Source organism: Anas platyrhynchos, chromosome 2, assembly GCF_047663525.1.
Source record: "Anas platyrhynchos isolate ZD024472 breed Pekin duck chromosome 2, IASCAAS_PekinDuck_T2T, whole genome shotgun sequence".
Classification (NCBI taxonomy): domain Eukaryota; kingdom Metazoa; phylum Chordata; class Aves; order Anseriformes; family Anatidae; genus Anas; species Anas platyrhynchos.
The window spans coordinates 46,865,409-46,881,761 of NC_092588.1; the positions used below are offsets into that span (position 1 = coordinate 46,865,409).

Genomic DNA, 16,353 nt, shown 5'->3' on the forward strand with positions numbered 1-16,353 from the left:
TTCAGACAAGCATAGCTACCTGTCCCTAAAGGTGGCTCATAAGAAAACTGAAGGTATAATGAAAAGCTGTTATTTTTAACAATTACTTCTTAAAATTTTGTTCCTATTACTTTCTGGCAATCCTGAAAGAGCTTCAGGTGGGTTGGTCAAATATCATGTGGCAGCAGTTCTCCCTCTCAGGTTGGCAGTAGCTGTCGTAGTAACAAGTGAGGACAGCCTGTGATTAGTGGCTTCAGGATTTTACTTTACCCAGGGAAGTGATAACCACCTTCAATTGCCAACAGCAATTCATTCGCTCCAAGGTGAGAAAGAGAATATGAACACTTGTGGCCTATTATAAGCTCTTCTGTCTTTGTTGGTCTAGAAGAGCTGAGCTGCAGGAAAGTCTCACTGCAGGGAATTGAGATGAATCAAGCAGAAGCAATATTTTGAGAGTTGCATAATCCAGTTTTAGGTATTTCTAGGCTCTCTGAGCTCATACACTCCATTGTCTGTATCTGCACTGATACAGATATATGAAATTAATCCAACACTTCTCTCAGCTTCTTTTGCTCCCACCTTTCTTTGGTCAGACAAGCAATTGGAACATATTCATTGGTTATAAAAAAAAAACTAGCAAACCATAATCAGTAATGACACAGACATGAACCTCAATCATTTGTTACAGATTGACAGTTTTTATTTACTGAGGATATAGAGAGTTCATCAGAGATAGATAATCCAGGATTTGATTGTGTGTCTTCTGTCCTGAATTCTATTCTTCAATTCTAAAAGCACAGGGTAGTTCAAGACACTACATGGCTCATTTGCATATGATAATGAGTTCTTTAAGCCTTTAATGGGTCTTGCAAGTACCAAAGAAAAGCAGTGTTTGAAAAACATATTTCCATTTCCACATAAATGTGTCACCTGGTCTTATTTTCATATTCAGAATAAGTGTAACACGGACACTGGCAATGCAAATTTCCTGTCTCACATACATGAAAGGATAGCATCTTCTAATTTCTTTAGTCTTTAGTCATTTGCTTGGGCTGTCAAGGATGGATCCAGTTAATAACAGTTGCACAGGTGCATTTTATCTATACTACCACATTAACATCTATTTCATAAGAAAAGAACTGATGACACTGACTCACTTTATAGGCAACAAGCAATCATTCAATCATTGCCATTATTATCATGGTCAATGGCAACTTTTAATCAACAGCAACGAATCTATAACTCCTCTTGAGTTGGCAATCTGCAGGTAACAATATTCATTCCATTATCAGCCACAGTAGTAGTACTGTGTTATTAAATAGAGTCAATATTTTGTTTCCACTACCTGAAAGAATGAAGTGTATGTGTAAAAAATCAGAGCCAAGGCGTACTGTTATCCTTGATTTTGTTATGCCTGATGTCTATATTGCAGATGATACACTTCCACAGCAAAGACTTCGAGGAGTCCAGATGAAAAGATGTGCGCATTGTTACTTCTATGCATTGCACAGGATTATAAATACCACAGTTTCAAATGCAGCATTGTACATTTTTGGTCATGTCAGTCTGTGTTAAATTTTAGAAGAAGCTATGTGAAGAAAACCTCATAGGGATGTACAGATATATCTAAAGTTTTAAAATATTTTTAAGTATGTTTTATCTTGGTAGACTCTAAAATAATAATTCCCCAAGCACAGGGGAGATTTCAGAAAAGCTGGTGTTTGGTTAACACCATAGTTGCGTTATAGAAATATTACTGTAAATGGGTGGTGTGCAAAAAGAAACTGAAAAAGATAGATATCAAGCTTGAAATTATTTACCATTTTGTTGATGAATGCTGAGTTATTAGTTACTTTTAAACCACTTCTTCAATCGCTTTTTTTCTTATTATTATTTTGGTTTGATTTTCAACTTTATATAAACTGGTAGAACAACAGCATCAACACACCTTTTATGTAGCAAAGATAATTTCCTAAGCCGTATCTAGATTTCTATATATTTGTCAAGACTCATATGTCACAGTGGCTCTTTGGAGAGAACAGATTAATTATCAAGCTTTCTTTGTGGTACAGGAGGGATCACATGCTTTCAGTTTGTAGCACTGTAAGCAGAGCAAAAATTATTGTTTACTAAACCAGAGTTTGGAAAAGGAGAGTCTTAGCCCACCCTTTGTAATTTGTTGGGTTGTTTGTTCGTTTGTTGGACAAAACATATTTTTGATGAACCTACTCTTCCCACAGAAAATATTTAATTACATCTTTCCCTTTTTAGTTTATAACTATGATGTAATCTGTTGAAAATCAGAAGGCTGAGAGGTGCCTCTTTAGACATTTTTAATATATACTCAACTAATGCAATTCCGGTGAAACTGTCTGGTTTTGGCCATGATTCCTCCAGAGGACCACCAGAAAAAGGCAAAAACTGAAAATGAAATTTCACTGTACATATGAGGGTGATCTGCTATTATTTTGTGATTAGGTAAACAGTTTAAGTGGACTTTAAAAGACAATGATGTACCTCAGACTAGAGCTGGAATTCCTTTTAACAAGTGAGTACAGAGAACTTAGTAATTGCTTTGAGGAGGTCTTCTGATCTAACTCTCGGCATGGTAGCCATTTTGTTTTCTTTTTTTTTTTTCCCTTCCCACATGAATGGATTAATCCATGAATTCTTATTTTCTTTGTCAGTGGGCTGAGTTCATGCTTATCACAGTATGAGAGTTGTTCAGCTTGTCACTTCAGTCATCATTTTTCCAAGTTTCCTCTAGTCATTTCTTTTGTCTTCTTTGAAGACTCATTCTATTTTAGGCCACTTAAAATTGGATGATACCAGGAAACTGAAATAGGTTTAACAGTAATCTTGTTCTTCTTTGTGTCATCCTCCTTCACAAGGCAATAAGCCTCTGCTTTTCATCCTAGATGTTTATTCAATACTTATCTTTTCATTTTCTGTCTGAGAGTCTCAGGTGGAGGGATCTATGACATTGCAAGACTTTTCAGTCATGAACTGGTAACTCAATTTCTCTGTGGGAAGAATAGTCTATAAGATTTAGAGGCTTTAAAAAACCCGCATTTCATGCATTGAGTCAGTTTGACTGTTGCTGTGCTCTAAACACAAATCTGTATGTCCTTCACTACCATTTCCACTGCATTTGCTCATTCTATTGCTTTGAGCCAGTTATTACATTTCAATCCTCTAAATGTTACCGCAAGACAGACATGTGTCCTATATTATATCCTCCAGGATATTTTCAAGTGTTTAACAATCAGACATTGTTTCTGTTTTTATAAGAGTGACTGTTTCACCTTGTCTGTCCATTCCACTATAAAGACTGAAATGTTACTTTTGGTGGCTATAGCACATTAGTGGCTTTGGTGGTCTTCTATAATTTAGTGGTTTTAACAAGTAAATTCTTCAAATGGAATAGATTCAATTGCCACTGACATGAGAAGATGGAAAACAGGAGGAGGGATAGAGGGAGCAAATCAGTGTTAACCTTAATCTGTGATCTCATACATAATAATTTAGTGTACCTTTTCAATTGCTGCCAATTTTATTTTTCTGCCAATAGTCAATTTTCACACAGAGTGTGAAATGCTTTCCATTTCCAAATTTGTAAAGGATCTGTTGGACTTGAACTCACTCCAGAAACTTGCAGTTAATTTAACCATATCACAAGTGAAATGAAGGGAAAGATTCCACTTAAACAGGGCGAGGGAAATGGGCAGTGTACTTTTTGTCTGACCGGACTCCTTTTAGATGAGACTAATGCTTGCAAGGCCATTTTGCAGCTATTGTATTTCAGAGGTATGAATATAAATGATAAAATTCATATCATTCATCTCACTGGTAAATTAGTGTCTAAATTCACCCCTTTGTACAAGATCTTGTTATAAGAAGTACATAAAACTGATCAAAAGAGAGTAAACATGAAAATTTAATTTAGCTGTGTTATGCTTTGACTACACTACTGATTGAATTTTGTAGACCCCTGTCTAATTTTTGGTTTTCCTTATTGGTTAAGAAAATCTACTCTGAACCTGAGCAATAAAATTATATTACAAGTATACATGTGTTTCTGAAATTGCTAACCTCCACATAGACATCACTTCTCATTTGTCAGGGAGAAATGAAAGGAACTGATGCAAGGTTGAGAATATTTTAAACTATAAGAACAGAGTGATGGTCAAGGAGAGAGTCAAGCAGCTATATGCAGAGTTTTCTCTTCCATAAGTACGGAGAACAGTCACTGAGGAGAGGAACCTATAGCTTGAACAGAGTATGGTCAGCCTCCCAGGTACCTTCAGGAGATATCTTCAGCCAGTAGCACATCAGTCTAAGCACCCATTTCTGTGATTTTACATCATATTTTATATAATGAAATGCCGTTAGACATCATCATGTCATTTGATATAAATCAATGTCAGTAAACACTACAAAAGCACTAGGTAAACCAAGACTGGTGGATAAATTGCTTATTCTCCCACTAGCACATTTAATAAGGGAGGAATAATAAATCATTCCTGCCTTGATCAGAAAGAGGATCATTCTCCCTCCAGCCTAACCACAGGCTGTCACCTTTAGACTCTGGGGTCTGGCTCGCCTGAACAGGATACTTCTATAAACTGTCAAAGCAAGCTCCCAGTTCAGAAACACACTGCCTACCTGGCAATGTGTTGTTTTTTCCTTTTCTGAAAGCCTTTCTTATCCTTTTGGAACTCCTGTCTCTACTCTCTATGCTGTCTTCTGGACCCTGAACTCCCCAGGAGCTGGCTGTGCTGCCTTGCAGCAGCTGGTCGTACAAGGAGATGAAGACTCAGGGGCCCCAGAATTACTCACAGAAATGAGAGAGGTCAACATGCCTTTAACAGTTCAAACATATTTATTCAAAGAGGAGAAGGGAAAACTAGGTCAAAGACCAAAACCAAGCAAAACAGGATAGGAAAACGAAAAACACCATGCAGATAAGAACCACAGTACATAGCCAAACACAACATGAACTAGCAAATATCACACAAACCATGTCAAAAAGAGTTCTCAGGCATAAACATTTGGATGCATAAGCAAAGGGACCTGAGAAAGGCTTTTATCATCTTTCCTCGGCTTCAGCAAAAGCTGTCGACTATGCCTTCATTACTAGTGAGGCGTGATGGTGGTTGGCATCAATTTCTGCTGCAATGCTGGGTATCTCTTACCCTGAGACTCAGCTTGGCTCCCTTTGAGTTTTTATGGAGGCAACTTGAAGTGCAGTGTCAGTATGTCACATCTAGAGGCTCAGCAATGGTTTCCAGCAGGTCTGAGACTAGAACTAAAGAAGCTCACAAACAAAACCAGAGTTAAAGAGGCTCCTGAATAAGCTACTTGTTTTGTTCTTTTCACTTTTTTTGATCTTAGGGAGGTCTTAATTTGTCATAGAGGCAGGGATTGGCAGTGACTATTCTCTACCTTCTTCACTGCTGTCATGCGGGATACTTCAGGCAGAACGCTCCCCCCCCACCACATATTTGCTGAATGGGACTATGCACCATCTCTTGCTGTGCTGGAAGACTTGAAAATGGGGTTGTACAGGCAGCTTTGGAAGAAAGTACAAAAGACCCACTTTTCTTGTAAACCTATTTGGCTCTGGACCTCTTACCCTGGGCATCAGTGAAGTTGTATCATTTTAGCTAAACCATAAGTTAACACTGAGGAGCTTTGTCAGGAAACTGCTTTGCCAGAAACTTTGTCAGAAGCTGATTGTCTATGCTATGGAATAGTTAGAAAGGTGCTGGGATGGTCTGTGGTTTTCCCAGGCTTTGTCTCCAAAAAATCCCAGGCAGCTTGGGGTTTATCACAAGCAACAGACAATTCTTCACAGACAGTTTTTAGCATACTTAACTTGTTTTGCAGTATAAAACATTATGGATACGGGCTTTTCCACACCAGTTGTCTTCAGGGCCAGAGAATGGTCCCAATCATACTTAATTACTCGTACAGACAAACTTAAAGTGTGTGGGAATTTAGAAAAAATGGCTGAGTCCCAGGTCAGCCATAATGGTATTTCCACTTCTGAGGCCAACTGGTTAAAGTGTGGAAGAAGAAACAATAAGTATAAAGAATTGAGGATCCAGCCTGTTGCTGTTGCGTGAGAAATATAACACTGTTGGTGTTCCTCCATGATGCCTCTCTGCAGACTGATCTGATTTGTGAGTGAATTAAGACTTTTATGCTACTTCAGGTGTCCCTGGATGGAGCAGGCATCTGAGATATTCAATGACATGCTGGATATGTTTATTATAATGGAGCAGATAATGGATATTATAGCAGATATTAATGGAACAGGTTGCCCAGAGAAGATGTGCTATATGATATTGCTGTGATGTGCTTTTGGGACACTAGAATCCTTGCAGATTGTCCACATGCAGAACTACTTATAATTTCTTGCCTCATGCAAAGCTTCCTTCTAACTAAATTCCAAGTGACTCATATCTGGCAGACATCATATAGCGTGTTTTAAAAGAGGACCAAAGTGGAAGTAAAGCGGAGATTAATGGAATAGATCACTTCATCATGACAACACATTATCACTATCTTATCTTCCTGAAACTGTGAACCCGCCTTACCACATTCCCTATCTCATTCTCAGTTGTGAGGGATGGTAGAGAACATTCTTTTTCCTTTGCCAGAGTACTCTTTATCTGATAGATCTGTTGGTGTATGGCCTTCCCGTGGCTGTCCATAGCCTGAGGAATCTTATCATGAGAGTATGGCTAAAACTTGGCCAGAGATTTCTCAAGGATGTATCTCTGTTGTGGTATATCTCTTCCTGAGACTATGGCTTAGACGTGGGCAGACAGAAGGAAAGCTTTCCTGGAGAGATATATGGGATGCCAGAGGAAAATGAGGTCACATTAGTGTTTTGAGTCATGCCATAAGAGTGCAGTAAATAACAAAATAACAGTGCTGTTATATTACTGGTTATGGAGCTTCGTGGTGCTTATTTTTATTTTTATTTTTATTTTTATTTTTATTTTTATTTTTATTTTTATTTTTATTTTTATTTTTATTTTTTTTCTTTCAGAGTACATTGTGCAGAATTTGAAACTTCACTGAGTCTGATGTGGGATGTCACTATCACATACGTGAATTGAAGTCTGATGTATGGGGTGCTCTAAAGACCTTAGGAGACTTGAATTAGTCAGGAGGAGATCATGCTCCATCACAGGAAGCAGTTGACTTCTTCACCATTGTATTTTATCTGTTGCTTTCCTTCCCAAGGACAGCACACAACCCTGAAGTGTGATCAGCAAGGAATAACCCCTTCCTACCTGTTAGAAGATACAAAAGTAGTATGGAGGAGAAAAAAATGTTAGCAAAATGAGCCGTCTAAATGGGGCTTCTAGGTCTTCCTGAAAACACAGCTTTCACTAAATCAGAGGACATTTGTCATTTATAGAGTTTAGACAACTGTTGTAGAATTACAGAATGGCTCAGGTTGAAAGGGACCTTAAAGATTATCTAACTCCAACACCCCTGCTACAGACAGGGATGCCACCCACTAGATCAGATTGGCCAAGGCCTGACCATTCAGCCAGTTCTTCATTCTTGTTCCCAGGAATGAATAACCATTCACACTAGCAGAATGAGTTCCTGCAGCAGCTTACCTGTTTAAGCTTCCCAGAAGCTTAATTTCAGAAATGGCCTTCAACACTGTCAGGACTGTTGTATGGGCTGAGCTGTAGGTTATTCTGATGTGACCTGTCAGGAGGACATTCCTTCAGCCTTCTAACCACCCCCGCAGAACTCAGTAGGACATTAGCAGAGGGGTTCTGGAGATAAGGCAGGGACAGGGGAGCTTACCATCTCCATCGAAAGTGCCACAGATCATCTGACCACAGGACATAATCACCTCACTGTGTGGGGCTCCTACATGCTCATGACTTTGCCTGTCCTGACAGTCTGGTCTAACCCAAACATACAAGTATATTATCTTTGACTTGTCAAATTTGAAACAGTTCTGTGGTGTGGTGGATGCTGGCCTGGGCCAGCTCTGTTCCTCGGTGAATGGGAAATTTTTCAGCTGCAAAATTATGAATGTGTGCTTCATGTTCACAAGCTCCTTTTGCACCTCATGCTGCTCCATTCTGAGCATCTGGCCTGATGACAGAGCAAGTAGCCAAGAAATGGGGATGCCAAGAGTGTCATATCTCAGTGCTGTTTGTATGCTGTGGTACATGTTAGGCTATAAGTACCTTCTAAGACGTTTTTGCAGAGCAGTGGAGGTGTCAGGTTGAGTCTGATGTGGCGAGGCTGAGTCCATGCTACTTGCAAGGACAGAAAGAGGGTAGGTACAGAAATAAATCAGAGCAGAGACTGTGTGAGCTTCAAAATCTATGTTTTGGAGACAGTCAATGGCATGGGACTCAAGTGCAAAATCAGAAATATGGAAGTATATCATGTCTACACAGACAACTGTAAGTCCAGAACACTCCAACAGCTGCAAGGAAAAGTCTTTAGCATAGATCTGTAGTATATCTGAAATTTACATTTGAATTTATAAGAAATGCATTAGATCTAGTGTCTGGATTCCAAAGTTTGTAGGACTCTCCTGATTATATTTTCATGCTTCTTTTCCTTTTTTTTTTTTTTTTTCTTAATTAATGACAATATGCCTTCTAACATTATTTTTCTACATCTTCTGTGAAAAACGTGTTTCATGTTGCACTGCTGCATGTCTATCAAAGGAAAAAAGTATGAAACCATAGGAACTAAAGTGACTTTAGTTAAATTAGATATTCAGTTCTGCTTATAGAAATCAGAAAAAAAAAGTAGATGCAACACAATAAAATGCTTATGTGATCCAAAACAGACAAAGATACTAACCCACTCCCACCCCCCTTTGGACATATTGAAGGGGTATATTAATATGCATATGATTCAACTTGACTTCTTTCTATTGTATTTCATTCAATTGCTTATTCTGTTTCATAAGAATACTATTTATAAGCCCCATATGTGGTCATGCTGGAACCTTAGGTTTTCTTCTTGGGAATACTTGAGAGATGAAAGTAACAAAAAATCCAAGTTTCAAGAATCATATATTCAAGATTCATATGCTGCCTTAAAATGGTATAAATGATATAGCTGTCTGGAAGAATTTAATCAAGCTTGTGCAGCTTGTTGTATCTGGATTGAAACTGTCTTTCAATTAATGCTAAAATCGAGCTCAAATGACACACTTTTTTTTTTTTTCTTCAGTATAGTATTCCTTCAGACATATGACTGAATGAAGAGAAACTTGTAACAATTACTTTTGCAAACTTGATGTACGTATAAGCATACTAAGTTGTACCTAGTTCAGCAAAATATATAATTTTGACAGTGCAGTTTACAGCTCAAAAAATGTGTTTTCCCTACTTTTGTTGACATTTCAATGTGCATTATTAAGAGATGTGCTGCCTGCAGTCCAACCTTCAGTATTTACCCTTTGCTTTCAGTGTCATCTCATCTGATGTCTAAAAACTTACAAGGAGATTGTTGTTGTTTCCTCTGGGGAAGAACAAATCATAAGACAAGAATTTCAGTATTTGACAGAAAGAGAATAAATGGCTGGGCATATCACAAAAATAACTATTTTTCTTTTGACTAACTGTTTTGTTTGTTTGTTTTTTTGGTTTGGTTTTGGAATATTCCCTTCACATTTGTAGTAAGGATTAGAAAATTAGGGACTATTATTATTAATTAATTATCAATAATAATAAGTGCCAGAACTGCCATGAACAACTACTTCATGACAAGGAATTGTCATTACTAGAGAGCTGATGAATTGCAGTGGTGCCACCCACTGCAGCAGTTTTTGCTTTTGCAGTCTCTTCCAGAGTCAGAGTGCTCAGGATCTCCCCGGCAGCTCTATGTCTCTGTGTGTCTTTTGTAGGATACATATGACAGAATATTTCATTCCCCTGTTGCCTTGCACACTGCCACTTAATTCTTCACCTGTTCCTCAAATCTTCTTGGATAATCTTGATAGATTAGCCCCACATTCCTGCAGAGCTGTCTGACTTGAGGAATATTTGAAGAGTAAAACAAATGAAGGAAAAGATAACAGGTGGCACTGGTCCTTGGAAGTAGCTAACAAACCCAACAGGTTTTAATAACTAGTTTTTGCATATCAAAGGTTCTTTACATAGTAGGGCTCCTTCATTTCTTTAATGGAAGCCTCTTTCTATATACTCCTTTTAAATTTAGTCAAGAAGTAGTATGCAAAATAATTTGTTGAGGCAGTTACTGAAAGACATGTGAAAGATGTGATCTCAAAATGTTAATATACCTATTATAAAAACCTGCTCAGGGAAATTCATATTTTTCGTGGAAAGTTATGCCATCAAATTAAACCACAGTTTCCTTCAAATAAGAGTAATTTAATCTTTCTCTACAAAACTTGATGGAAATGTTACTTGTGGGTAGGCAATGAGACTGGACAATTAAAGATGTGCAAAATCTGCTCTTCCAGAAGCCTGGAAGAAGGGAATAGTCAACCACCATTTGTTTAAAATATACATTTCTGCATATGCATGTGGAGAGATGCTTTCACAGAATTTGTTTGCATCTCTCTAAACATTTATAGCAGAATACCTGTGCAGTCATTCCAGGGACACAGGCACAAAGCAACACTACAATTTCAAATGTCACACTACTCTTCCATAAGGTAAAGCAACAAGGAAAATTCAAAAAGTTGGTGCACAAATGCATAGAAGAAAACAGCCAAAACATGTCCCAGAAAAGATAGGCATCCTGTTCATGTGTTCCAAGAACTGAAAGAGTAGCCATGTTTATTAGATAAACTTTTTTTAGTGAATAATTAACAGATCAGCTTCAAGGTGAAGCTCAAAATAGACAGTTCCTTTGTTTTTTATTGTTGTTACTGAAATATTTTACTGTCTGAAAATGGGTTATACCAGGTAATGCTGGCAGGATTAGGTGGGAGATTCATTCAGTTAATGTGTCACATTACTTTAATTTTTAGATCTAAGTTATACATTTGATAAGTTTCTATGATTCATGGGATGACATATAATCCAATGTTTGGTTTATTTTATAATTATGCATACACAAATGTTAAAGGAACATATTTTTTAAGGTCACAGTATTAGTCAGTCAAAAGACTTAAAATACTCCTTCTGTAAATGCATTACTATAAAACTGGGGATTATATACCTTTTGTTTTCTGGGGACCCTGTCTCTTTTGGCATGAAACGTGGATATGAGCTGAAGCTTGTGAAGTTGCAGAGATCTTAGAGTACATTAAGTAGGACTTCCACATCATGAAAAGTGAGTAGTGACTGCAGCAAAGGCTTCCAAGGGAGAAAAGGACTGGCTGGGGGTTAAAGCTACTTTATGCTGTCATGAAAGCTAAATTATAACCTTGCTCCTGAGTTTGAAATTGACACTATGGGATTTACTTACAATAAATTTATCATAGATGGCCCCAACCTATTTTTTCAGTCTGATAAGAATCTGATTCTTATCCCCCTTATTGATCTCCTATCAAGGGACTGAATGCTTAAATCTGGATCTGAAGTGAATGAGAGCTATAAGTGGGTAAATAAAATGTGGCATAGTACTGAATAGGTATAAAAATCAAGTCCTAGACCTCTCTCAAATGAGACATGGAAGCTGTGTGATTTCTTTTATCTGTGCTCCTTTGAATCTCAGAACTCCTGCTTGTCAACTTAAGATAATAGCACGCCTTAGTTGTAATTCTGTGAAAATAAATGTACTAGTATTTTAGAAGCATTCTGTCAAAATAACCATGGCAGAAAAAATGCTGGCAAAATACATGGGTCTGTATTCAGAGCATTACTTGAAGAGAGTACAATAGATAGGACATAATGCCAGACTGAGTAGGAGAAACAGTGGAAAAGTTTTCATCAAATTATGACTTTCTATTCCAGTGCAATGCATGAAACAGGACTCAAAAACAAAACCAGTAAATGACCATGTACACTAAATTATATGCTAAAATAATATGCATGCAGCCATGAAGCAAGCTAAAGTTTCACAGAGCTGGTGTTTCCCCAGCTCCTGATCGTTTTGTTGTAACTCCAATGTGGGTAGATATTCATGAGGATTGCTGCAGAACTGCTTATGCCTGCATTCTTACCAAATACAGTGCCTAAACCACGGGCATTTTAGATCCTGAACAGTTTTGTTGTTGTTTTTTTTTTTTTTAAAGTAATGACCTTGAAAAGGTTATGAGTATATTAAATCAAGTTCTTAAAGCTGGAAAAGAATGGCAGATACAGTAAAAGACAATGTTACTAGCTCAGTCAGGACACAGTGTTGCCACTACAGATGCCCAGACACAGGGCAAGGAAGAGCTATGAAATGGTTATCAAAGCACTTGCAGAATTTTCTACTTTGTTGGTGCTTTTTTACATAACAAGATAAACATAATAGTTAATTCATGCAAGTTCTTGGTACCAGCCTAGCTGCAAACTGTTTTATGTCTCAGTCACAAAGGTGACCCTTCAGACTTTGCTCAGGAAAGACCACCACGTTGTCAAAGATTCAGGCAGCAGGTCAGTAAAAAGGCTCATCTGGCCCAGCTGCTGTACAAGTTTTATCTTACAAGAAGTTTCCCTGCAGTACGATTTATATGCTTAGAAATACGTGAGGAACTACTATGAACTATGTCCTTATCATCTGAGATAGGGCACAGTACTCAGGCGGTCAGATACATTGCAGTACCATGGTATATCACACACCACCCATATTCTGACCCATGACTCTTGTTATGAAAAAAAAAAATAGTGATAAAATACTTCCTTGTGGAGCAGGAGCACTTCAAATAGCCAAAGTTACTTTTTCACCATTAAAGACTGTGAGAGGGAAGGCAGCACATTTTACGACAATTTGCCTTGAGATAAGGTTTAAAAAAAATGTAAAGAGGGTTGTGCATTTATCGAGGGGAAGATTTTTATTTTTTTTTAATGCACTACGGAAAAGTGTCCTGAGGAAGAAGTCCCAGGCTGTGCCCCAAGCACATGCCACTGTCAGTACTGTTGGTAGCACGGAGGGGACACGGGTTGGGGGCAGCAGCGCGGCGTGAGCTGGCTCCATCCCATCCCATCCCGTGCCGTCCCACCGCCCCCAGGGAGGGCCGCCCGCCGCCGTGACCCATCTATATAGGGTCCTCCCGACGTCTGCTTCTCCACCGGAGAGAAGCGTTTTCCCTGCTGCTATGGCCTCAGTACCCTCCGCCGGCTGCCTGCTGGCCAAGAACCAGTACTACCGCAGTAAGTGCTCTGGGGGGTGCGGAGCTGCCCCGCGATCCCCCGGTCTCGGGGATGCTCCGGGGGCTGAGAGACACCCGAGTTGTTGCCGCAGGAGAAAGTTAGGAATTGTTTCGGGAGATTTCTGAATGAGCTGGAGGCAAGAGGGTGTTTTTGCTGTGGTCTTTTTTTTGACTTGCTCGGAGAGTTTGGTTTTTTTTTTTTTTTTTTTTTTTTTTTTTTTTTTTTTTTTTTTTTTTTTCTCCTCTGTCCAGGAGCTGCAGTTTTAATGAGTATCTGCTTCTGGTTATTCACCTACTTTTTTTTTTTTTTTTTTTTTTCTCTTTAGAATAGCTCATTAGGAATGCATGGTATCAGTCTTCTTACTGTAAAACATGACATTGAAAAAACATTAGGCAAACAAATCTTGGCTTCTAGCTGTATTTCATATTTGTTTTGCAGATTTAGAATGCATTATCAACTCACAGATTTGTTTCTTAGTACATGAAGCAGTTGCCAGTGTGAGACTACATCTGGTCTTTTTAAGACCCTGTAGCACAAGGTGCAATGCTATAGCACAAATACAGTACTCTTAATTGTACCACAATGGAAGGTATAGATGTTGTTTTGTGCCTGATTATAGTATAATGTGTAAATGATCATGAGATACATTGCTGATTTCATGAAACCTGTACAAGCAGATCTCAACATGCTTTTGTAAGTAGACTGAGATCATTTTGATCTCAGGTTAAAAGCTTACACCTAAACAACCAAAGTAAATTGGTATATAAAATATTGAAGCCATACTCAGCAGCTAAGTGCCTGTAGCTAAGTTTATTTTTTACAAACATTGTTTTCTGAGATAGTAGCAGGTCTGAAAATGTATTGGTATAGAAATCCATTCATTTTTTCCATAATGTATGTCCTTCTTTTCTGTGAACAGCAAGACAGAACTCAGAATCCAGTGTTTCTTCCAGCTCCTCCTGCTCTTCAGATCCTGTGAATGTTGCAGACCAGGACAAAGCATTTCATGGTATTGTTCCCTTCTTGCAGTATTCTGGATTCTCTCTCTTTGTTATTCTGCTAGTGTCTAACAGTGCGAGCTTTTTCCCTTTTTCCAGGGTTACCTGAATTACTTGATAAATGTTGGTGGATAAAAAGCTTTTTCCATTGTGAACCATCTCCACCAACTGTTGGCAGAAAAACACTATCTGCAAGCAGGTGAGTCCTGTTCTTAATCATTGTGTTTTCCCTTTGGTAAAAGTGTTATTAAACAAGTCATAATCAGCTAAAACAATCTGGGGGAACAATGCTATTTTGATGACTTAAATAAAAGATACTGCAAGGGTATGGCTTCAGAAGCGTCCCACATTTTCATTTTAATAATTGGACTCATATTATGTATTTTGCTAGTGACTATTATTGTCATTTGTAGCAATATTTATTAAATCATCTACCCGTAGCACTTGCACACCTACTTATGCAGTTCCATTTTACTTTGTTAAAAAGATTACATGAATGAATCCAAAAATACTTAGGCAGATAAATACCTTTGTGGAAAAAGTAATGATAATCTTACACATAACCTTTTTGTATATATACTTCTGCAGTGCCAACAGTTGAATATGACAGCAAACTGAATTACCGACTGAGATACTATGCACAGACTTATTTTTCCAAGAGGCTTGGGATCTTCTGAATGTCTGGGTTCAACTGCGAGAAGACAACAAAACGTTTAAGAGAGAGGAAAGGTGTACTTTCAAAAAAAAAAAAAAACCAAAAAAAGTTTTGGCAGTAGCTTAAACAAAGTTGCTTAATGGACATGTCCATGACTTACCTTTTTCATTACAGAGTTACTATAATTTGAGATGACTAATGAAAGTTACCTGGATTAAATATCCTGATATCCTGATGACTTACCTGGATACTTAGAAAAAAGGAAAAAGGAAAAAAACGATGTAAGATAGTGTAGGTTTAGGAGAAATATATTTATGGTATGACTTTGCAATAGCTGATACTGTATCTAAGTTTTACCTCAAATATGTCAGCTCTGTAGACAATCACTCTGCTGTAAACAGGATAAAAACAGAGCAGTCCTGCTCCAGACTGTAAGGTGTATGTTTTTATCATGTATTAAGTAGCACTAACAGTGAGCAGAGTTTACAAGCATGCCTGCTAATAACTTTGGTTTTATAAAGCCTGATTACACAAAGAAACAGTAATCAGTTTGTTCCTTGTTCCAGCTGGGTGTGTAGATGCCAACCTTAAATGCATAGGTACAACTTTCATTCACGTCTATGCATGTTTAAGGATAAAATAGCAGAGATACAAGAAACCAGTAATCCTAATGGACACTGACATTTGCCAAGCAGAAGAGCAACCGTAATCAGAGTTGATACCTGCAGCTCTGTTTTACTTTTAGATTACTTTCACCTGCCTCTTAAAGACCCACTTGTTCTCAAGTGACTATTAGTATTCACTGCTGTCTGTCAGCCTAGTTTCTTAGGTCTAGGAACTGGCAGTATGTTCAACTCAAATAATGTTATTAACCAAGTCTACCTTTGTCATGAATCTTGCTTTGAAATGTACTCTAGTATACCTTCATTTGGCCTTCAGCACTGCAAAGCAGTACATCAGGTTGTTTATTCTACTGGGTATGACTGAAATGCATCAATGGTCATAGAAAATTACAAATATTTTGCTGGATGACATCACTTCTGTGCATCTATGCAACCTTTTGATGTACTGTCACCAAATCTATCTGACCTTTGTCCATCACTGGATGAAGTAACAATCGCAAACATCAATATAAGTGTAACTTTTGCATTATAAAGTAGTAGTTGTTATGGTTATGCTTAAAAATCTAAAGTATATCAAGCACCAGTTTCAGGAAGCTTATAATTTTGGTGCAGGTAATGGGTGCCTGGCACATGACAGCAGAAAAGAACACAATGATAAGCACACAGTTTCAGGAATCTTTAAATTGCCTTGTTGTATATTTTTATCTTATTTTTGTTGTGCAGCTTCATCTTTATCCTTTCTCTAAGTGTACAGAATGAACTATTTTTTACATAAAGATTTTTTTTTTTTTTTTGTATTAATAAAGATTTAATGTGACTTA

The 16,353-nt window shown here is 37.8% G+C and overlaps 1 protein-coding gene across 1 annotated transcript; it reads left to right on the forward strand.

Moving 5' to 3' along the window:
• The first annotated feature begins 13,097 nt into the window (after positions 1-13,097).
• On the forward strand, positions 13,098-16,353 carry PPDPFL (pancreatic progenitor cell differentiation and proliferation factor like). Its single transcript, XM_005010200.6, has 4 exons — positions 13,098-13,256; positions 14,176-14,265; positions 14,354-14,453; positions 14,843-16,353. Exons 1-4 carry the CDS (start codon positions 13,202-13,204, stop codon positions 14,853-14,855), a joined length of 258 nt encoding a protein of 85 aa, XP_005010257.1. The 5' UTR covers positions 13,098-13,201; the 3' UTR covers positions 14,856-16,353.

Excerpts from the sequence above, each read along its gene's own strand:
- PPDPFL (XM_005010200.6), top strand. The coding sequence starts at position 13,202 with ATGGCCTCAGTACCCTCCGCCGGCTGCCTGCTGGCCAAGAACCAGTAC. Across the intron at positions 13,257-14,175 it reads CAAGAACCAGTACTACCGCA|CAAGACAGAACTCAGAATCC; the intron begins GTAAGTGCTCTG and ends TTCTGTGAACAG. Across the intron at positions 14,266-14,353 it reads CCAGGACAAAGCATTTCATG|GGTTACCTGAATTACTTGAT; the intron begins GTATTGTTCCCT and ends CCCTTTTTCCAG.